Raw genomic sequence first — 24,224 nt, 5'->3', positions numbered from 1 at the left:
TGAATGGTATTAATTGTTGTTGAACCTGGTGGTGTGAGAGAATCCTGTTCTCATAAGACATGCTCACTAGTACAGGTAGCATTCTGGTAAATCTTCTCTGTACCCTTTCTAAAGCTACCATATCTTTCCTAAAATGAGACAACCAGAACTGGACACAATATTCCAGGTGTGGTCCAACCAGGGTTTTATAAAGTTAAAAAAAATGATCACGGTTCTTGAACTCAATCTCCCAACTAATGAAGGCCAGCACACCATATGACTTCTTAACAACTCTATTAACTTGTGCAGCAGCTTAGAGAGATCTATTAACATGGACCCCAAGATCTCTCTGTTCTTCCACACTGCAAAGAATCCTGCCATTAACCCTGTATCCTGTCTTCAAATTTGACCTTCCACAGTGAATCACGTCACACTTCTCCAGTTTGAATTCTATCTGCTGCTTCTCAGCCCGCTGAAGCACTCTGTCAATGTTCCACTGCAACCTGTGACAATCCTGTCCGCTATCCACAACTCCACCAACCTTTCTGCTATCTGCAAACTTACTCTTCCATTTCCTCATCCAAGTCATTTATAGAGAAGTACTTATAATGTTAGTATTGTTAGTTTGATTGCCTAATAGCTTTTGGATCTTTCTGAATATTAGGTATGTTTGAAGGGACTGCTGAACTGGAGATCTCTGACAGATGGTGTCCCAGGTTTTCTCTTGTGATTGGGTCTTCTCATTGATGGAGCCAGGTTGTCCAAGGCCCAGATAGCCGGCAGATTCATCCTTCTGCATACAGATGTAGCAACAAGTGATGGGTGTGGCTGGTAAGCTGCCCACAGTGATAGCTATAGCCCATTTAGTCTTCGTACAAATTTCAGGATTAATAAAAGCAAATGATAAAATTCTGTTACAAAATCATGAAACAGATTTTCCAGATCATATTTTTAAAAGATAAGTAATTCACAATCAGTTGTTATGTAAAAGGTTATGAAACATTTTTTGATCATATAATAGATAAATAATTCACTAGTTAATTGTTATGTAAAAGGAGCTTACTGGGATAAAGCACTCGACTGATCATGCCTGGAAATACCATTATGAAAATTGGCAAGATTTTCAAGTAGGCTGCAAACAAGCTGCCACCTTTGGCATGGAGAATGGATTTAGAAGAAAGTGTTCTCTGCACAATGACCTGAAATCAATATTAGGCAGAAGATACTTATGTTAGATTCAATAAACAAACAAGAGAAAATCTGCAGATACTAGAAATCCAAGCAACACATACAAAATGCTGGAGGAACTCAGCAGACCAGGCAGCATCTAAGGAAAAAAGTACAGTTGACGTTTTGGGTTGAGACCCTTCAGCAGGATGGGAGAAAAAAAGATGAGGAGTAGATTTAAAAGGTGGGGGGGGAGGGTGAAACACAAGGTGATAGGTGAAACTGGGAGGGGAAAGAGTGAAGACCTGGGAGGTTGATCGGTGAAAGAAATACAGGGCTAGAGAAGGAGAACTTGACAGGAGAGGGCAGAAGACCATGGAAGAAAGGCATCAGAGGGAGGTGATAGGCAGGTAAGGAGATGAGGTGAGAGAGGGGAAATGGGAATGGTGAAGGGGGAGGCAACCAGAAGTTCAAAAAATCAATGTTCATGCCATCAGGTTGGAGGCTACACAGATGGAATATAAGGTGTTGCTCCTTCAACCCAAGTGTGACCTCATTGCAGGAGTAGAGGAGGCCGTGCCAGAATGAGAATGGGAAGTAGAATTGAAGTGGGTGAAGAGTTCCTGCTTTTTCTGGCATATGGAGCATAGGTGCTTGGTGAAGTGGTCTCCCAATCTATGTTGGGTCTCACCGATGTACAGGGGACCACACCAGGAGCACTGGATACTGTAGATGACCCCAACAGGCTCACGGGTGAAGTGTCATCTCACCAGGAAGGACTGTTTAGAGTCCTGAATGGTAGTGAGGGAGGAGGTGTAGGGACAGATTCCACTTAAAAGGATAAGTACCAGGAGGGAGATAGGGAAATCACTGGGGAGGGATGAATGGACAAGGGAGTCACATATCTTTGGATCCCTTCGGAAAGCAGAAAGATGGGATTCCACAACCCCCTACACACACACACAGACACACCCACGCTCACGCTTGGTGGTTTGATCCCATTGGACATGAAGTCTACTGGGGTGGTAGGTGAAGACAAGTGGAAACTTATCTCTGATGGAGTGGCAGAAGGATGGGGTGAGAACAGATGTGCATGAAATGAGAGAGATGCAGGTGAGGACAGCATTGATGGTGCAGGAAGGAAAGTCCCTTTCTTTGAAGGGAGGAAGACATCTCATTAGTTCTGGAATGAAAAGCCTCATCCTGAGAGCAGATGTGGCAAAGACAGAGGAACTGAGAGATGCAAATAGCACTTTTACATGAGGTTTAGTTCAAATAGTTGTGAGTATCAGTGGATTTGTAAAAGATATTAGTAGATAACCTGTCTCCAGAGATAGAGACAGAGAGATCAAGAGAGGGAAGTGAGGTGTCTTTAAATGGACCAGGTGAATTTGAAGGCAGGGTGAAAGTTGAAGGCAAAGATGATGAAGTCAACAAGCTCAACAAGCGTAGGAAAAGTTGAGGAGAGATACTGGTGTAGGCTTAGAACACAGGCATTACATGGAGAAACAGAACATTGGGCTCAACAATGCTAAGCCTACTTGCACATGTTTGGCCCTCATGGCTGCAAACCTCATCTTCAATATATCTGTCCAAATGTCTTTTAATGTTTAAAGGGATCATTTGCTGAATACAGGCCTGTTGATTTCTTTCCTGGTTATAATTCTATAAATGGTCAGAATGTAGAACATAGAACAGTACACTTCAGTACAGGCCCTTCAGCCCACAATGCTGTGCCAACCTTTTATCCTAGTCTAAGCTTAATCATTAATTAAGATTTGTTCTTTAGAATTCTGGAGACGTGGCAGGTGAATATCAGCTTTTGCTTACTAGTTGATCCTAGGCATGAATAAAATTGCCTCTGGTAGGACGAGCTGAGGGCACACAGAGGGCAAGACAAAGGATGGGAAGGCCACACTTGTCACAATTTAACAGTTACAACAGCTTCATGGAGCTGGGAATATTTTCAGCATCCCACTGTTTTCATTGTTTTGTTGTAAAAGGGAGCTCATGTGCATTCTCTCAGCCCCAGCCTCCAAAGGAAACATTTCCTGGGTGTAGAGTGGTCTTGGCTTGGTGAGTGCTGAATAGCACAATGTCCTAAAGAGAGAGGTCTACAGTACACATGCAGCTTATTGCCCATTTCCCTGACAATACCTTCACCTTGTCACATTTGCATGTGAGATGCTTCAGAAATTAATGGTGCCATTTGCTTTCTGCAAGGCTCCAGTAATCACGATAAGGGTTCAACATGGACGAAACAGATACCCACCAAATCTGCTTTTTTTTAATTTTTGAAATTTTTTTTAGCGTGTCGCACCAGACAGTCAGCCAGTTCTGTCTGGCGCGTGGTGTTAGGATTGGTCTCCTTTCGGATTAACCGGGTCATGATATGAACGTTCCTGACTCGACCATTTTTTTTACAAGGCTGAGTGGCTAGCTCAACGCTTAACCCAGCATGGATGGAAAGCGTGCTCAAGGGTGGCCCGACTTTGATTCGAACTCGGGAGCCTTGGCTCCGGAGTCTGGCACTGATGCCATTGCGCCACCAGCCAGCCTACCAAATCTGGTAAGAAGGTCATTGGTCTGCTGGGCAAGGATACTCCAGTATTTTTTGGAGAACTTGAGGGGTGCATTGAGGGAGGCTGTTGGGACTTCAAAGGTGCTTTTACTGGCTTTAACTACTATTGAAATTCCATGCCCAGATATGGGATGGGAACCTAAACACAAGAAAATCTACAGATGTTGGAAATACAAAGCAACACACAAAAAATGCTGGAATCCAACATTTTGTGTGTGTTGTATGGGATAAGAACTGTACCTTTTGGATTTATCTCCAGTACATAATTCTTCCACTGCCTTAGCCTATAAATCTGGTCATTCCAAGACAGGGCAGTGCTCTGAATGGGTGAATAGCAGTTTACTTAGAGCCAGTGATCGGGAAGTGAAGAATGAGTGGTGATGCTTGATAGTGAAACAAGTGAGCTGGATAAACTGTTTGGATGGTTTGGTGGGAGTGGGACAATAAGAAGCCAAAGTTTAGATGGTGTAATCTAAATGTTTAGATTGAGTGACAATGGTGAGGTCTGGCAGGGTGTTGGGAGATGAGTGACATTTGAATGATGGTGGGGATAAACATGCAACACTGAATGATTTCCCCACTTTCTCTTAAGATCCAGGAGGATACTGGATCCATCCAGTCTTTGTCAGTTCTCAAAGAAATCCCATCATTTCCATTTCTTCTTTTATTCCCCAATAATTCATTATCTTGCATGCCATAACTACCCTGCAGATTTTCCTACCGGCCACCTGGGTGGGATGGTGGGAAAAGGGAGGTGCTTGGGACAGGAGAACGGTGTCCACTGGCATCAAGGAGTGCTTGTGACTTCTACTGTTGCTCAAGGAAGAAAGTAAGTTATTAGAAATCAAGGAAAACTGCATGACATTGAACCTAAGGTTTCCTTGTTGTACATCACAATCTGATGCCACACTGGCAAGTCCAAGTTGTCCTGAAGTGCCTTGTGATGTTGGCTCCAGAAATGACCTGGTCTAAATGATCCAAAAGCAGTCTAAATAGATTAAATGGGAGAAATTCTACAGATGCTGAAAATCCAGAGCAGCACACACAAGATGCTGGAGGAAGACAGTAGGTCAGGCAGCATCTGTGGAAAGGAATAAAGGATCAATATTTTGGGCTGAGTCCCTTTATCAGGGCCAGAAAGGAAGGGGGAAAAGCCAGAATATGGAAGTGGGTGGAGGAAAAGGGGTACAAGCTAGTAAGTGATAGGTGAGGGCATAGTAGGGTCTGTGGGGGGAGGGAGAATGAAGTGAGAAGCTGGAGGGGGACAGGTGGATGAAGAAGAAGCAATTTGATGATAGAAGAGAGTAGACCATGGGAGAAAGGGAAGGAGGAAGGGCACCAGAGGGAGATAATAGGCAGACGAGGTGAAAAGAGATGAGAATGGAAGAACAGAGAAGGAGGGAGGAGGGAGAAATTAGCAGGAGTTAGAGAAAACAATGTTCATGCCTTCAGGTTGGACACTACCCAGACAGAATATGAGGTTTTACTCCTCCAACCAGAGTGCGGCCTCATCAAGACAATAGAGGAGGCCATGTCAGAATGGGAATAGGGATTGGAATTAAATGGTTGGCTACAGGGAAATCATGTAAAAATCCAGTGGTCAGGTCACACGACTGGAGGTAGCTGGTCAAATTTACAAAGCATTGCAAAATGAAATCAATATCATATTGACGTTAAAGTTTTTCAGATAGTTTGATGGGGAGTTAACAATACAAATAACACTTCATACACTTAAGGTGAAACTCGATTTCTTGACGATATATTGTTTCTTAGAAATTCAATTGCATAAGCTGTTTTTCAGCATTATGCAGATAAAAACTGAATTTTCTCCTGAGTGAAGGCAACATCAGCTTCCAACTATCTGAAAAACATTAACATCAATATGATATTGATTTCAAGTGTAAAGTAGGATCTGCTCAGTTCCCAAAAAAGCCTGCAGTGGAAAGGGAAGAAACACTAGCTGCCACTCAGGACAGTGAAGTCTGGAAAATAATAGAGGAACCAGGTGGGAGGCCCGTTGTGCTGAAGGATGGGGGCAATGTCAAGTATACCACTAGGATGTATATTTAATGGCAGATCTTAGCAGGAGGATAGTTACTCCATCCTGTGTGCGAATCCCCACAGTGCTACAATGCTGGAAGAAACTTAACAATCCTTCCTGCCAATGTGAGCTGTAAACTATGCACAATACCCACCATCCCCCACACACACACCTTCACTAGGTAGAGTCAAAGAATGATATATTGTAGACAGAAAGGACTACAGATGCTGGAATCCAGAGCAACAAGCAACCTGCTGGCGAATCCCTGCATCAATTGGGTCAGCAGTGGATAGTCCCATCATAACCAGTACTACTATCACGGGTCTTTAATTGTTATTTTCTGCTTTGTCTCTACTGGTTGGTAGCTCAAAGAGGAGGAGAAGGTGGAATAGAAGGTACTGGAGGGAGAGGTAGGGAGCAGGATGATGACAAACAAGTATACATCACTGCATCTGACAGACCACAGAGACTGGTGGCAATAACCTGCTGTCTGGCCACTGGCACAGGAAGTCTGGTACATGGCTCACAGGAAGGTTGTCCACAGGTCTTTAATATCCAGACCAGCCTGAAGAGGAGCACAGTGAGATGGGCAGGTGCTGTCAGGTCAGTGACAGTGAAGATGGAAGTGTATGACTCTGCATCCTCATAGAATGTTAGACTCAGTTGCCCTCTACCTTGTGCTCACCTGTTTATTTGACAATGAACAAATCATACAGACTCTCTTGGGTGAAGGCACTGCTGACTATGTACTAACTCTGTTGCATGGGACATGTGATGTGCCTTCAGGAGGTCAGCATGTCTCCTCCCATACTAGGCTCACCTGAGTCTCACAGCTGACCATCCCAAACTGCTTTTCCTGGTTCATGGACTGACAGTGGAATCAGCTGGCATATTGCAGACACTCTGATGTGGTGTTGGACAAGTAGTGAAACAGGAATAGTGCTGGGGTTTACTGAGAGATACTGTAATTTTCAGGGTTTGTATCATTTGATTTCCTTTCCTGGAGTAAGTGATCTGCAACATACCATGCAGAAATAAGACAGATAACAGCTTTCTTTGGAGAGGTAAGTGACAGTTTATAGTTTTATTATGACAGAGGCAGGCCATTTGGCTCAATGGGTCCACACAAGTCCTTGGAGTAATCCTATTGATAGGTGGTTAAGAAGGCTTACGGAATGCTTGCTTTTATTACTCGAGGTATGAGTTCAAAACTCAGGAGGTAGTTTGCAACTTTATAAAACTCGGGTTAGGCCACATCTGGAGTATTGCATCCAGTTCTGGTTACCCCATGAAAGGAAGGGTGTTGAGGCTTTGGAGAGGGTGCAGAAGAGGCTTACCAGGATGCTGCCTGGTTTAGAGGGCATGAGCTATCATGCGAGGCTGGATAAACTTGGATTGTTTTCTCTTAAGTGTTATAGGCTGAAAGGAGATCTGATAGAGGTTTACAAGATTATGAGAGGTGTAGATAGAGCGGACAGAGAGTATCTGTTTCCCAGGGTAGAAACGTCTAATACCAAGGAGCATGCATTGAAGGCGAGATGGTGTAGGTTCAAAGGGGTATGTGAGGGGCAAGTTTTTAATCAGAAAGTGATTGATGCCTGGAATGTGCTGCCTGTTGTAGTGCAGAGGCAAATACATTGGAGGCTTTTAAGAGACGTTTGAATAGACACATGGATGTAAGGAAGTTTGAGGGATATAGGCATGGTGTAGGCAGGAAGGATTAGTGTTTGATTTTCTTTTTAGTTGGTTTGGCACAACACTGTGGGCTGAATGGTCTGTTCCTGTGCTGTACTGTTCTATGTTCTATCCTATACCTACTTTCCTGTAACACATTTCCCTCACATGTTCACCAATTCTTCTGTAATTTTCTGCCTATTTATTTGCACTAGGGGTAAATAAACTTCCCAGCACATCTTTGGAGCAAATAGGGAAAGTGGGTATTCTCCACACACAGGCCACTGGAGCTGTGAGACAGCAGCACTACCTGTTGTACAGCTTCACTGTGTCAGTGGGCTGTCGGATCTTCCATGCCTTAGTTGAAAAGGTTTTTGGTAAAGCCCTGCCACTTGTGTCACCTCTCAAGCAAGCCTATAAGCTGGTAAACACTAAATGAAACATTCCCTGTTTGCTCCAAAGCACTCTGAGCTTTGGAAGTCAGTAGTGAGTCCTTAAGATTCCCAGCCAGGTCTCCCAATGTATGCAGTGTTCTTGTAAATGACCGCATAACATCTCAGTAGCATGATACAGTGTTAGCTGCATTGCAACTCCTGAACACTACCATGAACCTGAAAGCTTCAGTTTTTTGCACCTGAAAGCTTCAGTTTTTGTTGCTGAGCTACCCTACGTCAAATCAATTTTGTGTTCATTTGTGCATGAAAGACAAGGACTAATAGATCGAATTTCTGGTGTTTGTTTTATACTATGAAGTTACATTCCAACAGGTCAAAATTCAAGATTCAAGACTGTTTATTGCCATTTCCTGTACTCAAGAGGAAGGAGAACAAAATAATTGTTACTTTGAATCCAATGCACCACAAAAAACACAAAAGCATAAAGAACACAACAATGTTAATATAATATATAAAAAATACAAATACATGAGATGTATAGATTGATTCTATGCCCATAAAGTGGACATAGCTAGTGTCTGGATCTGTTGATCAGACTTACTGCTTGGGGAAAGTAAAAGTTTTTGAACCTGGTGGTCCTGCCATGGGTGCTACGTAGCCTGCTCCCTGAAGGGAGTGGGAGGGTATGAGATGAGCAGGGTTGTGGGGTTCCTTTATGATGTAACTGGTCCTTTTCCATTTAAATATAATTTAAACTAATGGATAGGGTTGACCTGACTATATAAGCTCTGATAAACTTCCAAATATTATGTTGCATGGGTTTATCATTGTCCCTCTATGCACAAGTTATCAGAATTTATATAAATAAGGTGTATCAAGTAGAAGAGAATATGCTTTTGATTGGTCATGTAGTTACAAACCTCAATGAAATTTAATCAAAAAAAATGTCAGAAATTGATCTTTATAGTTGCTAGTCGATATGTAGCGTTACCTGATCTGTACACCAATACCACACTGAAAGTACAGTTACTCCAAATATTACACCTGTCCATGGAAAATTGGAGGTAGCAGGATCTTGGAAGATGTGAAAGGCATCATTCCTTGGTAGGCCACATGTTGAGTTAGGGTCTTGGTTTTTAGGAATGGCATTGAAGTATTTCTTCTTGAGGCCTGAATAACCATCAACTTCGATAAAAGCTATCAAATGAAGAATATAGAATATAGAACAGTACAGCCCTACACACCATGATTTGTGTTATCTAAATAAACCAGTAAATAAATACCTGTCTAAACTATCCTTTTTTCATACCTAAAAAGAGTTTATGAAACAAAATGGTAAAGTTAACCGGTAACAACCTGCACAATTTTGGAAATGATGACAAATTTATTGTTGGTACTGGGGAATGTCAAATTGAACACCTGCACAGATCATATTTCTTAGCTTTAACAGAAAAGTGAACAAATAAAAAGGCAAATGCTGGAAATCTAAAAAAAAGGAAAGTGGTAAGAGAAATCATAAATCCTAACAGTCTAGGGAACTCCTGACTATTGCCAGAACAGGATTATTCCAAATTCATATACTGTACAATAGAGAATTCCTGAATCCAGTCAAAATTGGAAACTCCAGGATTCCATCTGACTATGCCTCATATTCCCTTGTTTTCTATTATGCCATCTTATAGAGTTCCTAAATGCCTTGCACTCCCTCCATACCAACCCCAACCTCACCATCAAATCTGCAGACAAGGGTGGTGCATCCTAATCTGATGGACTGATTGCTATTTTGTGGAAGCCAGATGGCAACTCTCAGATACCTTCTCCCAGCTACACCCGAATCAGGACCACAGTAAGGATCATCAGCCATTATGTCCTACACTATCGCTAACATCACCTCCAGAAATCTCCCCTCAATAGCCTTTAAACTACCAGTTCCCTAACCCTGCACTGCCCATTTCAACATCCTACCCAGGATTCACAAACCAAGCTGCTCCAGTAGGCCCATTATTTCTGCCTGTTCCTGTATTACCAAACTTATCTCCTCATATCTTGACTCCATCTTGTCACCCCTAGTCGTGTTTCATGTCCCTTCCCACCAACATCCACCACATCAATAACTTTCAGCTTCCTGGTCCCAACCCCTTATTTTTACCAAAGACATCCAGTCCCTGTATGTTTTGTCTCCCATCAGGAAGGCCTCAAGGCCCTCTGCTTCTTTCTGGAACACAGACTTAATCGTTCCCCTCCACCAGCACCCTCCTCCAGAATTTGTGTTTGCCCTCAACAATTTCTCTTTTGGCTCCTCCAGCTTTCTTCATATCAAAGGTGTAGCCATGGGCATGCACAGGTGCTCCAGTTATGTCAGCCTTTTCATTGGCTATGTGGAGAAATTCATGTTCCAAAGCTACAACCTGCCAGCCCTTTCTCCGGTACAGTGGCCGAACACCCCCACTCACCTGGAACTACCTGTCACCTGCCAACTCTTTCTTTCCAGTCCAGATAAAGGGTCTTGATTCAAAACATCGCCTGCTCATTTCCCTCCATAGATGCTGACTGGTCTGCTGAGTTCCTCCTGTGGTTTTGCATTCAGGAGCACTGTCAGTATTTCTATATTTCACTTCTGATTTGGTTCAGGAATTCTCTTGGTTAAAAGTCATCCAGGATTTCTCTGTATAGCTGGTATTATGTTTTAGGGCTTACACCTTCTGATTCCCTATTCTAACATGATTGAGTGTATTCCAATTTTGGCAAGCTCCAGGCACTCCCACTTTGGACAGAAATCTGAGTTACCATTTCTGCCAATTTTTGAGAATGCCATATTCTGGACCCATCATTTTCTGAATTTGACATGAAGCTGGAGCATCCTTTTTTGTTAGGGTTTTGTATCTCTCTATTCTGGCAGGACTTAATTCCCTATTCTAAAGTTTAGGAGAATCATAAATACTTCCATTAAGTTTCAGGACTTTGTTCCAGTGAAATGAGGGCATAGCAGTACATTTCTAAATTTGGAAGAAGGGTCATTTAGGAAATTTGGAGTCATAGCACAGAAAATCCTCATATCTTGCAGAGTGAATGAAGAGCAGATGGCTGGTAGGTTTGAAACACAAATTTCCAGAAGACTGAAAAATTGAAAATGTCACTTCACTCTTTAAGAAAGGAGAAAGGTGGCAGAAAGGAAATTATTGACCAGTTAGTCTGACCTCAGTGGTTAGGAAGATATTGGAGTCACTTGTTAAAGATGAGGTTACTGAGTACTTGGTGACACAGGACAAGATAGGATAAAGTCAGCATGATTTCCTTAAGGGAAATTCCTGCCTGACGAACCTGTTGGAATTCTTTGAGGAGATTACAAGTAGGATAGATAAAGTGGATGCAGTGGATGTTGTATATTTGGACTCACAGGAAACCTTTAACAAGGTGCCACACATGGCTGCTTATCAAGTTAAGAGCCCATGGCATTATGGAAAGTTACTAACATGCTTAGAGAATTGGCTGATTGGTAGGAGGCAGTGAGTGGGAATAAAAGAGTCCTTTTATGGTTGGCTGCTAGTAACCAGTGGTGTTCCGTAGGGGTCGTTGTTGGGACTGCTTCTTTTTATGGTGTAGGTCAATGATTTAGATGATGAAATAGATGGCATTATTGCCAAGTTTGCAGATGATACAGAAATTGGTGGCAGGGCAGGTAGTGCTGAGGAAACAGGTAGGCTGCAGAAGGACTTAAATAGATTAGGAGAATGGGCAAGTAAGTGGCAAATGAAATACAATGTTGGAAAATGCATGGTTGTGCACTTTGGTAGTAGAAATAAATATGCAGACTATTTTCTAAATGGGGAGAAAATAGAAAAATCTGAGATGCACTGAGAATCCTTGTGCAAAAACACGCTGAAGGTTAACTTCAGGCAGAGTCGGTGGTGAGGAAGGCAAATGCAATGTTGGCTTTCATTTCAAGAGGACACTGTTGAGGCCTCACCTTGAGTATTGTGAACAGTTTTGGGCTCATTTAAGAAAAGATGTGATGGCTTTGGAGAGGAACAGAGACGGTTCACAAGGATGATTCCAAGAATGAAAGGGTTACCATATGAGGAATGTTTGATAGCTCTGGGTTTGTACCTACTGGAATTTAGAAGGATGAGGGAAGATCTCATTGAAATCTTTCAAACTTTGAAAGGTCTAGACAGAGTGGATGTGGACAGGATCTTTCCCATGGTGGGGAAGTCCAGAACAAGCAGTCACAGCCCAAGTCTAGAGAGGTGTCCATTTAAAACAGAGATGTGGAGATATTTCTTTAGCCAGAGGATAGTGAATTTGTGGAATTTGTGGCTGTGGAGGCCAGGTTGTTGGGTATATTTAAGACAGAGTTGATAGGTTCTTGATTGGACAAGGCATAAAAGGAGAAGGCCAGGGAGTGGGACTGAGGGGTGGGGGAAAGGATTGGCCATGATTGAATGGCAGAGCAGACTGGATGGGCCAAATTCTGCTCTCATGTCTTATGGTCTAAAATGACCCTGCAACACACCGTATCCATGCTATTCACTGGGTACCCATCTAAGTCTATTTATCAGCACCTGGTCCATAGCCTTCTCTGCTTTGGCAATTGCAGCACTCATTTAGACACATTAAACATTGTGAGTCTCTCTGCCTCCACCATCTCTTCATACATTGCATTGTAGATTTCATCTACTCTGAGTGGAAAGAAATCTTCTTCAGGTCACCTCTAAACTTCTTACTCCTCATCTTCAACCTATGCCCTCCCAGTTTACTGGTCTCAGGTACGGACAGACATTTTCTACTACCTATGCCCCGCAAATTCAGGAATTCCTGAATTCTCTCAGAATGAGGAACCATTGGATGCCAACAGATAGTGGAACTCCTGAATCCTGCAGAAGTTTGAGCCTTTGAATTCTGTCAGATGCCAGAAGTTGTACTTTCAGTACAACTCTGAGTGTTGCCACTTGTAGAGGTTCTCTGATGACTCTGTGGTGATTGTGTGTATCAGAGATGGGCAGGAGTCGCAGTACATGGGACTGGTGGACAAGTTTGTTGAGTGGTGCAGGAGCAATCACCTGCTCCTGAATGTTGCTAAAACCAGGAAAATAGTGATTTGTTTTAGGAGGAAGAGGACTGTGACAAATCCTGTATACATTCTGGGAAAAGAAGTTGCAGTGCTGGAGGACTACAAATACTTGGGTGTTCACCTCATCAACAGGAACACCAACACTAAAGCTGTTTACAAGAAGGGGATGAGCAGACTCTACTTTCTAAGGAAACTGAGATCCTTCAATGTGTGCAGCAGGATTCTGGAGATCTTTTACCAGTCTGTTGTAGTCTTCTTTGCAGTTTTATGTTGGGGGAGCAGCAACCATGCTGGTGATGCTAGGAGACTAAATAACTCATCAGAAGGTCCTTGGCTACAACCTGGACTCTTGAGTTAGTGGTGGAGAGGAGGTCACTAAATAAACTGTTATCCATTATAGACAATGTGATACATCCTCTCCATGACCTACTGAATAAGCAGACTCATTCAGCTCCACTGTTACAGGGATTGTTTCAGAGAATCCTTCCTACCAAATGCAATAAGCATATACAACAGTTCATCTCTGTGTGACAGGAAACACATCATAGTACAATAGTCTCTGCATTCTTATTTCATACATTATTGCACATTGGTACACTATTATTATATTATTACTATTTTCACACTATTATTATTCTGTATTTACTATTAGTTAAGTTTGAAGACTTAACTAATAGTAAATACAGTAAATACAGTAAAGTGTGTTTTAAATGTTGTTGCTGTGACAAAAGAATTCCCCACTCAGGATCAATAAAGTATTATTATTATTATTATTATTAAAACTAACTCAAATAGCTGTGGGAATTTGGAGCACCCAATTTGCCTGTTGTGGAAGCCCTGATCAAGCAGTTTTATGAATATAATTCCTGCCAAATTTGGATTTCCTGAATCCAAAAGTGAACTCCTGCCTACTTTGATCAATCATTGTGAATAATTTAGGAACTGCCTCCATGTGTTCACTGAATTAGTGAATTGGCTGGATCGAGAGTTAATGTTGAAGGCAGAGTGATCTTGTTGCCATCAAAGTTATTGATAACACAAATACGAGTCAATTACCCAAAAGCAACTTGAGAATGATGAGTGAAAGCCATTCCTTCAGCTATGAACACTTCTATGAAGGAAATACCCAAAATGTAAATGCAAATACTGAATATTTTTTCTCTTGGGCAATATTCAGGGGGAGAAAAGGTGTAGATATTATGACAAAGAATCACAAAAGGACAGAGGCTGAAATGTAGCAAAGTACCATGATGGCCAGCTTGATTAATAGACATTTGATCTGCAATACCATACCTAACTCTGAATAGGGTGCTAATTCCCAAGTTTGAGATAAATATAAAATAAATCTAGGGCAGGGCCAGAAAAAAATCAGAAATACGTCAGAAAATGCATTTCCTATGCAGATAAGAGCAAATGGTGCAAGCAAAAACTGTTGGAGTTGAGAGGTTGTGGATGGAATAAGAGATTAATTCAATCAAAAAGGTAAAAGTAAAAAGAAAATGTTAGGACAGGACAGTAGGACAGGCATTAAAAGAGAATACAACTAAACTCTCTCCCCACCTCTGAATAGAATAAGTTTTAACTTTCCACATTAGTTGAAGTTGGGGAATAGTGAATTCCTTCCATCACTCCCATTTTTATTTCCAATGAAATCGGTGAACTTGTCAGAAAGCACTGATCAAGGAAGTTGTGTGAAGCAGTTCATAAAACAGGAAAGTAAAGAAACAGATGATACAGAGGGACACTGAGGTGGGCAGGAATCTAAGGGTTCCTAAGGTAATCACAGAGCACTGGGATTGCCCATTTTCATCTGCTGACCCTCCTGTTATGTTTAAGGACTGGACAGAATGTGGAAAATTTTGTTCTTTTCCTATTTACTAAATATTTAGAACTGATTTGATTTTATGATGGTGCTTTAACTATGGCGACTAGAACTTTTATTTCAAACAGATGGCATTCATCTGGAGAAACACAAGTATAAGTTGAATGAGGTCATCGCAATAATGCCACTAATGCCACTAATGCCACTTGCTGCTTCCATTATTAGGTACAACTGTACAAATTCTGAGGTGACCTTCAAAGACAAAATTTAAAGGTCTTCAAGTTGCGAAAAACTTTGGAGACGATTTTTAAGACATCTTCTGAGATATTTTACAAAAGCCTTAAGGTGCCATAGCTTTTATTATTGGTTCTGAAATTAAATAAAATCCTTCAAGTGAGACTTTAAACCAAACTCAGACTGTCTTCCATGTGAACATATACAAGCCTTGATAAAGCTCTTGTAGACCATGGGAGTTCTCCTACAGAACACTAATGCCCTTTTCTAGAACATTTCTCCTAATTTTATAATGTTGGAAATATATCAATTATTTAGATACACTTACCAAATACCATAAGAATCATAGCTCCTAACAGCATGATTACTGTTTGCAGTGTGTCTGTATATATTACTGCAGCCAGCCCACCTATAAAAGGAGAAGCTCAGATAAACCTTCAAGATATAAATCAGGTCTGCATTACAAAGCACCATTTCAGTCTGAGTGATATACAATACCATTTTATATTTTCTCTCTACTTCCTCCTTCTACCCTATCAATGATTCAGAACACATTCTGTTAAATATCAAATATCCTTAAACCAGGTCTCAGTTATTTACTTTAAGACAAGTTATTCTGGGTTCAGTATCTTCTCTTCTGTTCTGGGACCTGTGGCTCTTCTCAGATGGTATTCTGAGATGATTGTACCTGAGGCCACCAGTTTAGCATTCAGCAGATTGCTGATCTCTTTGTTCATCCGGGGTTTCTTTCTGGGGAAGACTCTGAATGATTTTACAAACACACTCATCTACAAGTATCTATTTTAGTTTTATTTCTAAAGTTTTTTAAATTTAGATAATACACGGAACAGGCCCTACTGGCCCTTTACGGCATGCTGCCCCAGGAACTCTTGATTACTCCAATTTAAACCTAATCTAATCGTGGGACAATCTCCAAAAAAAAAATAACCAAACCTGTAGATCTTTGGATAGTGGGAGGAAACCAAAGCACCTGGGGAAAATCCATGTATTCCACAAGGAGGATATACAGAGGATGCCAGAATAGAACTCCGAACTCCCAATGTAATCACAGTACTGTGGTGCCCTTTATAAAAGTCCATGATAACCATAGTGTATTCATTCAGATCCTCTGATGAGTCATGTCTCAGTCTATAAGCTTGAAGTAATTGTGTAGCCACTTCTCTGCCTCTTTGTTGTTCTTACCTCTGTGCCTTGCTCTTTAGCCTCCGCCTGTTTGCAAATAGGAGAATGATCAAAACGCACTGTAGGGATGGACTGGTGGGATAGGCATTCTTGATCATAGTGTAATTGGGTCAAGTTCGCTGGGAACCCTGGTGCTGCAGGTGATATGTTTATGATAATTGGGCAGAGATTTCCTTAAGCAAGCCTGACTGAAGTCCCAGAGAATCATTTGAAAGGTGCCAGTGTAGGTTGTTTCTTGCTTGCTAATCATGGCACATAATACATCGAGTGCTTGCTTAACACTTGGTTTTGGCTGTATACAGACTGTGGTCAGAATCATGGAGAAGAACTCACTCAGTAAGTAGAATGAATGGCAGTTAATCTTGAGTTGTTCCAGGTTGGGAGAACAAGCTCTTGTGTAAAAGGATCAAGTGCTTCACCAGCATATATGATGAATGAACTCTTCTCAGGCTTCATACAGTTATAATTGATACCTTTACCCAGCTTGAAGCCCAAAAAGAGAGTAAGCTCTTGTGTGTTATTGAGCTTAGTAACATGGGGTCATGTCAACACACAAAAGAGCTGTTCATTGACTTCAGCAAGGTGCTGAGGTCAAGAACGCTGAGAGCTTAATGTTCCCAGAAGTAAACAAGATCAATAGCCTAGCTTGCTACAGACATGTAGATGCCACATCAACGAAACTTCCCAACCCTTCTACTTCCCCACGAGATGGAAGAAATTTGGGATGCCCTATCGATCCTTACCAATTATTTCAATGCAATATATCTGGATGCATCTTAGCTTGATATAATAGCTGCTTTGGCCCCGACTGCAAGGAGCTGCAATAAGTTGTTAGACAGAGCTTAGCATACCATGGAAATCACCCTCTCTTCTATGAACTCTATATTTCTTGCTGCCTCAGTAAAACAGCCAGTATAATCAAATACCCCTCCCACCCCAGGCTCTTCTTCACACTTCCATTGGGCAGAAGACACAAAAACCTGTCTGAAAGTATGTGCCACGAGACTCAAGGGCAGCTTCTGTCTAGCTACCTTAAGAGTATTAAATGGTTCCTTGGAATGATAAAATGGATTCTTGGACTTTGATAAGGTGCCACATATGAGGCTACTTACCAAATTAAAACCTAACATTACATCATTGTTTCTATATTCTAGTCTAGTAGCTGCTAGTCCAGTAGACTGCTGAGCCAAGAAGTTACAGATATCAATGAACACTCCAACTAGTTGATTAGCACAGGTCTTTAGTACTCAGCTAGGTACCCCATCTGGGCAAGATGGTTTCCATGGGATTATCCCCTTGAAGGATGACTGAAATCACAGGGTCATTGGGGGCTGTGGGAGATTATGAAAGTGCCTCCATGTTTTGTCAGTCAAAGCGAGCATGAAAGGCATTGAGGTAATCTGGGAACGAAATCTTGTTGTCACATATGTTACTTGGTTTTACCTTGTAGGAGGTGATAGCACTCAAGCTTGCCACAGCAGTGATTCAATTTAGTCTGGAATTGCCACTTTGTCTGTGAGATGGCTTTCTGAAGGTTGTATCCGGCTCTCTTTGTCACTGGAGCTGCACGCCGCTGATCTGGCCCTCAGCAGATTGCCGATCTCCTGGTTCATCCAGATTCTCAACTTCAAGTTGCTTTTATTGTCATTTCAACCATAAACTGCTGGTACAGTAAGCAGTGAAAACAAAACAATGTTCCTTCATGACTCTGGTGCTACGTGACACAACACAAAACTACACTAGACTATGTGAGACAGCACAAAGCTACACTAGACTACGTAAAACAACATAAAAACTGCACTAGACTACAGACCTGCACAGGAAAGCATAAAGTGCACAAAACAGAGCAGGGCAGTATAATAATTAATAAACAAGACAATAGGCACAGTAGAGGACAAATTAGTCAGTCAGTCTAGACTCTGGGTATTGAGGAGTTTGATGGCTTGGGGGGAGAGACTGTTGCACAGTCTGTTCGTGAGAGCCTGAATGCTTCACTATCTTTTGCCAGATGGCAGGAGGGAGAAGAGTTAGTATGAGGGGGGCGTGGGGTCCTTAACAGTACTGTTAGCTTTGCGGGTGCAACGTGTGGTGTAAGTGTCTGTAACGGCAGGAAAAGAGACCCCGATGATCTTCTCAGCTGACCTCAATATCCGCTGCAGGGTCTTGCGATCCGAGACGGTGCAATTCCTGAACCAGGCAGTGATGCAGCTGCTCAGGATGCTCTCGATACATCCCTCTGTAGAATGTGGACAGGATGGAGGGTGGGAGATGGACTTTTCTCAGCCTTCATAGAAAGTAGAGATGCTGCTGGGCTTTCTTGGCTGTGGAGCTGGTGTTGAGGAACCAGGTGAGATTCTCCGCCAGGTGAACACCAAGAAATTTGGTGCTCTTAACAACCTCAACAGAGGAGCCATCAATGTTCAGTGGAGAGTGGTTGCTCCCTGCACTCCTGGAGTCAACCACCATCACATTCAGAGAAAGGTTGTTGGCTCTGCACCAGTCTGTTAGCCGCTGCACTTCCCCTCCTTAAGCTGACTCGTCATTCTTGCTGATGAGACCCATCACAATTGTGTCATCAGCGAACTTGATGATGTGGTTCGAGCTGTGTATTGCTGCAAAGTCATGGGTCAGCGGAGTGAACAGCAGTGGACTGAGCACACAGCCCTGGGGGGCCCCCGTGCTCAGTGTGATGGTGTTGGAGATGCTGCTCCTGATCCAGACTGACTGAGGTCTCCCAGTCAGGAAGTCTAGGATCCAGTTGCAGAGGGAGCTGTTCAGGCCCAGTAGGCTCAGCTTTCCAATCAGTTTCTGAGGGATGATTGTGTTGAATGCTGAACTGAAGTCTATGAACAGCATTTGAACGTACATATCTTTTTTAGGGCCAGGTGGAGGGTGATGGCAATCGCATCGTCTGTTGAGCAGTTGGGATAATACGCGAACTGCAGGAGTCTGGTGAGGGGGGCAGCAGGGTCTTGATATGCCTCATGACCAGCCTCTCGAAACACTTCATGATGATGGATGTGAGTGCAACGGGATGGTAGTCATTTAGGCAGGACACTGAAGACTTCTTCGGCACAGGGATGATGGTGGCAGCCTTGAAGCACTTTGGAATGGTGGCACTGCTCACGGAGATGTTGAAGATGTCAGCAAGAACATCTGCTAGCTGGTCTGGGCATCCTCTAAGCACTCTACCAGGAATATTGGCTGGTCCAGCAGCCTTCCGTGGGTTGACCCTGCATAGAGCTTTTCTCACATCGGCCACGGTAAGACACAGCACCTAGTCATTGGGAGGAGGAGTGGTCTTCCTCACCACCACGTCATTTTCCGCCTGGAAATGAGCGTAGAAGTTGTTCAACGCATCTGGGAGGGAGGCATCACCCACACAGTCAGGTGATGTTCTCCTGTTGTTGGTCATGTCCTGGATGTCCTTCCACATGCGCTGCGTGTCGTCGCTGTCCTGGAAGTGGTTGTGGATTCACTAGGCATGTGCACACTTTGCCTCTCTGATGGCTGGGGACAGTTTGGTCCTCGCTGTTGTTAGGGCTGCCTTGTCACCTGCTCTGAAGGCGGAGTCACGGGTCCTCAGCAGCGCACGCACCTCTGTGGTCATCCATGGCTTCTGGTTAGAACGTGTAGTGCTGGTCTTGAACACAGTGACATCATTAATGCACTTGTTGATGTAGCTTGTCACTGATGCCGTGTACTCCTCTAAGTTGGTAAAGTCGCCATCGGTTGTAGCCTCCCTGAACATGTGCCAGTCAGTGTGCTCAAAGCAGTCTTGAAGAGCAGAGATGACTTCTGCTGGCTAGGTTTTCACCTGCTTCTGAACTGGTCTGGAGCGTCTGACCAGCGGTCTGTATGCTGGGATTAGCATAACAGAGATGTGGTCTGAGTAACCGAGGTGAGGGCGGGGTTTCGCCCGGTATGCGTCGGGGATGTCTGTGTAAACAAGGTCGAATGCATTCTCCCCTTTTGTTGCAAAGTTCACACACTGATAGAATTTGGGGAGCACTGACTTGAGGTTTGCATGGTTAAAATCTCCGGTGACAATAAACAGTCCATTCTGCAGTTTACTAATAGCCCCATACAGTTCACAGAGTGCCTCCTTAGCATTAGTGCTGGGGGGAATATAGACACCGACTATAATGACAGAGATGAATTCCTGTGGTAAATAAAATGGTCTGCATCTAACAGTCACAAACTCCACTAGCGATGAGCAGTAACTGGAAACCAGCACAGAGTTCTTTCACCATTCCGTGTTGATGTATACACACAAGCCCCACCGCGAGCCTTACTGCACAGAGCTGCATCTTTGTCAGCCTGAAACAAGGCGAGTCCGTCTAGCTGAATGGCGGCATCCGGAACTCTGTCGCTGAGCCACGTTTCTGTGAAAGTGAAAGCGCAGCAGACTCTGTAATCCCACTGAGTAGTCCACTGGAGTCACATGTAGTCCAATTTATTGTCCAGGAAGTGGACATTGGCAAGCAGAATGGACGGGAGAGCCAGCCAGCTAGGGTTTGTTTTTAGCCTATCACGAACCACACCATTCTTTGTAACTTCCACTATCATCTGGCACTTATTCCTGCAAGCATGCTCCTATAACTCCTCCCTAACCACCTTTCAAGACACTAAATAGTTCTTTCACATGAAACGACACTCACTTGCCAGTCTGTCAGAGTCACCTGTCTGGTGTATACAGTGCAGCCTCCTCTAGTGATGAGCCCCAATGCAGATTAGGGCACCACTTCATTGAGTAGCTTCATTCCATCCACCACAAAGGGAGATACTTCCAAGTTGCCACCCATTTCAATTTGACTTCCCATTCCCATTCTAATACTGTGGTACATGATGAGGCCTCTCTCAGGTAGGAGGAACAACATCTCATGTTCCATCTCAGTAGCTCCAACCTGATGGCAGGAGCACTGATTTCTCCAACATCTGGCAATTTCTCTTCTCCATCTTCTCTTTTCCATTCTGGTTTCCCTTAAAACCCTTCTGTTCTCCTCACCTGTCCGTCACCTCCTCTGGTATCCTTCCTCCTCCCTTTTTTCCCATGGTCCACTATCCTCTCCTATCAGATTCGTTCCCTAAATCTTTAGCCCTTTACCTCTTCCACCTTTCACATCCCTCAATATGCCCACTTTCCCCCCACACCTGTTTTCTCTTATCATCTGCTAGCTTGACAGCTTCCCTTCCCCCATCGTCTAGTTCTGGCTTCTCCCCGCTTCATTTCCCATCCCGATGATGAGTCTCCGTTCCTCTCCACTGATGAAGCCAGACCTGAAGAGTTCCTCCAGCAGTTTGTGTGTGTTATTCACTTTTGTGACAAGGAAGATACATGATTTACTTTCTCACCTGTCAGCTATACAACTTCATTCAAAAACAAAAGATGGCCAAAACTTTACACACCTTAAAGGGTTTGGCCTATTTTAGGCAAAAACACAGATTTGAGACCACATTCAGATGATCACCACACTATCACATAAGGAGTATCACAAAACAATCTCTATAAAGAAATAGGTATTGCTGACATCCAGACTGTAACTTAAATGGGGAATTTAGAGAATGTGAGGAATTTCACACTTGAAGTCTAGAACTCAACTGCACTTTACCATAATTTATTTTATGCTGAAAGTCTGGCAGTCAACAGTAAATTAGAACGCACTACAGGCCCTTCAGTCTATGATGTTGTGTCAATCTATTAACCTAATCCAAGATCAATCTGACCCTTCTGTGTTGTCTTTACGACAGTTATTTAGTTTATAATATTTCCGCTTAGTAATTCATTCGATAGTATTTTCTAGTTAGAATTAGAAGTGTTTAAAGTATATTCATTGCATGTAAAATATATCGGCATGCGATGACGTCACATCCGGTTTCGCCGCGTCTTGTGGGAAAATACCGGTTTGAAATTAGCGCGAGGGTGGGGGCTCACCACGAGGCACACCTGAGCAGAAGTTGTTTTGCAGGCATGAGAAATCACAGTGAGAGCAACGCTGTAAGTTAATAGATAATCGATATATTGAACTAAGATGTTAATGCCGATCCTGTTAGAAGTAACGACGGTAGATAATGTTTATGCTTTCGTTAGTTAAAGAGTCGCGTATAGTTTGCATGGAAGTGTATTTAAAGTAGTCAATGGAGCAGGTAAACGCTCCCTGTATACTGCACCTTAGTGTAATGTAGTTATAGTCACCTTTGCAAGTATTTACACTTGAAATGTGATATTAAGGAAGGAACAAATACTGTATCAATCTTGTATTGTTTTATCAACAGTTTTCACCATATGTTAATGTGAAGAGTGAACAGTAAATGGTTAATCTTGCTGCGATCTGGTTCTTATTAACTGTGGTTTATCTCGACATTAAATTCGGCGTTCGTGACACGCGAAGGAGAACGTTACAGTGAAAAAGCGGCATTATCAGGTGTTTCAAGTGCTGCAATGTCAGCTCAATCCAGCATCAAGTCGACGCCGCCCAGCGACAAGGGCAGTAAACTGACATCAAGTAAGCCCACCCAGGCGTTATCGGGTGTTCCAAGTGCTGCAATGTCAGCTCGATCCGGGATCAAGTCGATGGCGCCCAGCGACAAGGGCAGTAGAACGACATCAAGTAAGTCCACACAGGCAAGAGCCAAGGCAGAAGCCGCCAAGGTGCGACTGCGTTACGCCAAACAAGAAGCAGTTTTGAAAATGAAACAGGCCACCAGAGCAGTCGAAATCCAGAAAGAAAGGGCCGCCAGAGAAGCCAAAAAGGCCGCCAGACAAAGAGAAGAGGCTGCCAGAGAAGCCGAAATCCAGAAAGAAAGGGCCGCCAGACAAAGAGAAGAGGCTGCCAGAGAAGCCGAAATCCAGAAAGAAAAGGCTGCCAGAGAAGCCGAAATCCAGAAAGAAAGGGCCGCCAGACAAAGAGAAGAGGCTGCCAGAGAAGCCGAAATCCAGAAAGAAAGGGCCGCCAGAGAAGCCGAAACCCAGTTGGAAATGGCAAAAATATCGACAGAGTTGCAAGTGCTGCAGCTAGAAAGAGAAGAAGAAGCTGCCATGGCGGAAGCAGAGTACATAGAAGAAGCTGAAGGGTCGCGTGATCTGACCGAAGCAAGATCTACTTTAGAAAGGACCAGACTGGAACGCACAAGCGACTATGTACAATCTCAAATAGTCAGGCAGGCTCGTCTCCCCTCTCCATACGTATTCGATAACTTCCCCAGCTACGAGGAACCTCAGAGAGTCACGATTGCATCACATCCATACGAGGAAGGAAATTTACCCTCACGGCTCCGTGATGAAGTCAAGAATGAAAGAACCGACAACGCTCCTTCACCCCCACAACAGGACGGCGGGGAGGGAGAGGTTCACTCCAGGACAACAATTGTCAGCTCGAACTGTACAGAAGTTTGCGGTCAAACTCAGTCAAGCCGTTCTTGTTCCAAGATCTGCCTCACTGAGGTGTACCCTAAAGAAGCACAACAAGACATTACCAAGCGTAAAGTAACCGACAAGACGCTAGGTCAGTCAGTTTTCGTTCAAACCGAGCACGGAAACAAACTTGCACAATCAGCTCAAGATACCATTTCTTTAAAACCCAAAGACACCAAGGTCTTCAGAGATGAAGCAAATAATGGGGTTGCCCCATTGCCTTTCAGAGAACCACACCAGCGCTCACCAGATAACAAAGAGCAGGCAGTCAAACGGTTCACGTCCTTACGGAAAACCCAGAAAAGGAAACCTGAGATGCAGCAATGCACCCGATTGGCCCACGAGGTACTGTGCACCCTAATGGCAGAGGTCACAGCCATTATAAATGCACAATCATTCCTACCTGTGTCTTCTGACCCAGAAAACCCCTTTATACTTTCGCCATCAACGCTCCTTACGCAGAAGGCAGGAGCACCTCCTCCACCAGGAGACTTCTCAGACAAGGATTTGTACACAAAGCAATGGAGACAAGTCCAGGCTCTGGCAAATCAGTTCTGGCCTCGCTGGAGACAAAAATATCTACCTTTGTTGCAACAGAGACAAAAGTGGACAGAACCCCGAAAGAATCTTCAAGTTGGACTTA

At 43.3% G+C, this 24,224-nt stretch overlaps 1 protein-coding gene across 1 annotated transcript in view; it reads right to left on the bottom strand.

Annotated features, from left to right (window-relative positions):
* The window catches only part of LOC132398850 (sodium/myo-inositol cotransporter 2-like), a 130,895-nt gene that overhangs the window by 30,042 nt on the left and 76,629 nt on the right, over positions 1–24,224 (bottom strand). Inside the window, exons 7-9 of the mRNA XM_059978686.1 lie at positions 15,293–15,373; positions 8,829–9,034; positions 1,043–1,178 (exon numbers count right to left, since the gene is read on the bottom strand). Of these exons, the coding sequence (XP_059834669.1) occupies positions 1,043–1,178; positions 8,829–9,034; positions 15,293–15,373 (423 nt within the window). The remainder of the gene's footprint in view (positions 1–1,042; positions 1,179–8,828; positions 9,035–15,292; positions 15,374–24,224) is intronic.

This window comes from Hypanus sabinus, chromosome 9 (genome assembly GCF_030144855.1).
Source record: "Hypanus sabinus isolate sHypSab1 chromosome 9, sHypSab1.hap1, whole genome shotgun sequence".
Lineage (NCBI taxonomy): Eukaryota > Metazoa > Chordata > Chondrichthyes > Myliobatiformes > Dasyatidae > Hypanus > Hypanus sabinus.
Note: the sequence above shows the minus strand (reverse complement) of the source record. Positions and strands in the feature narration are given on the sequence as shown.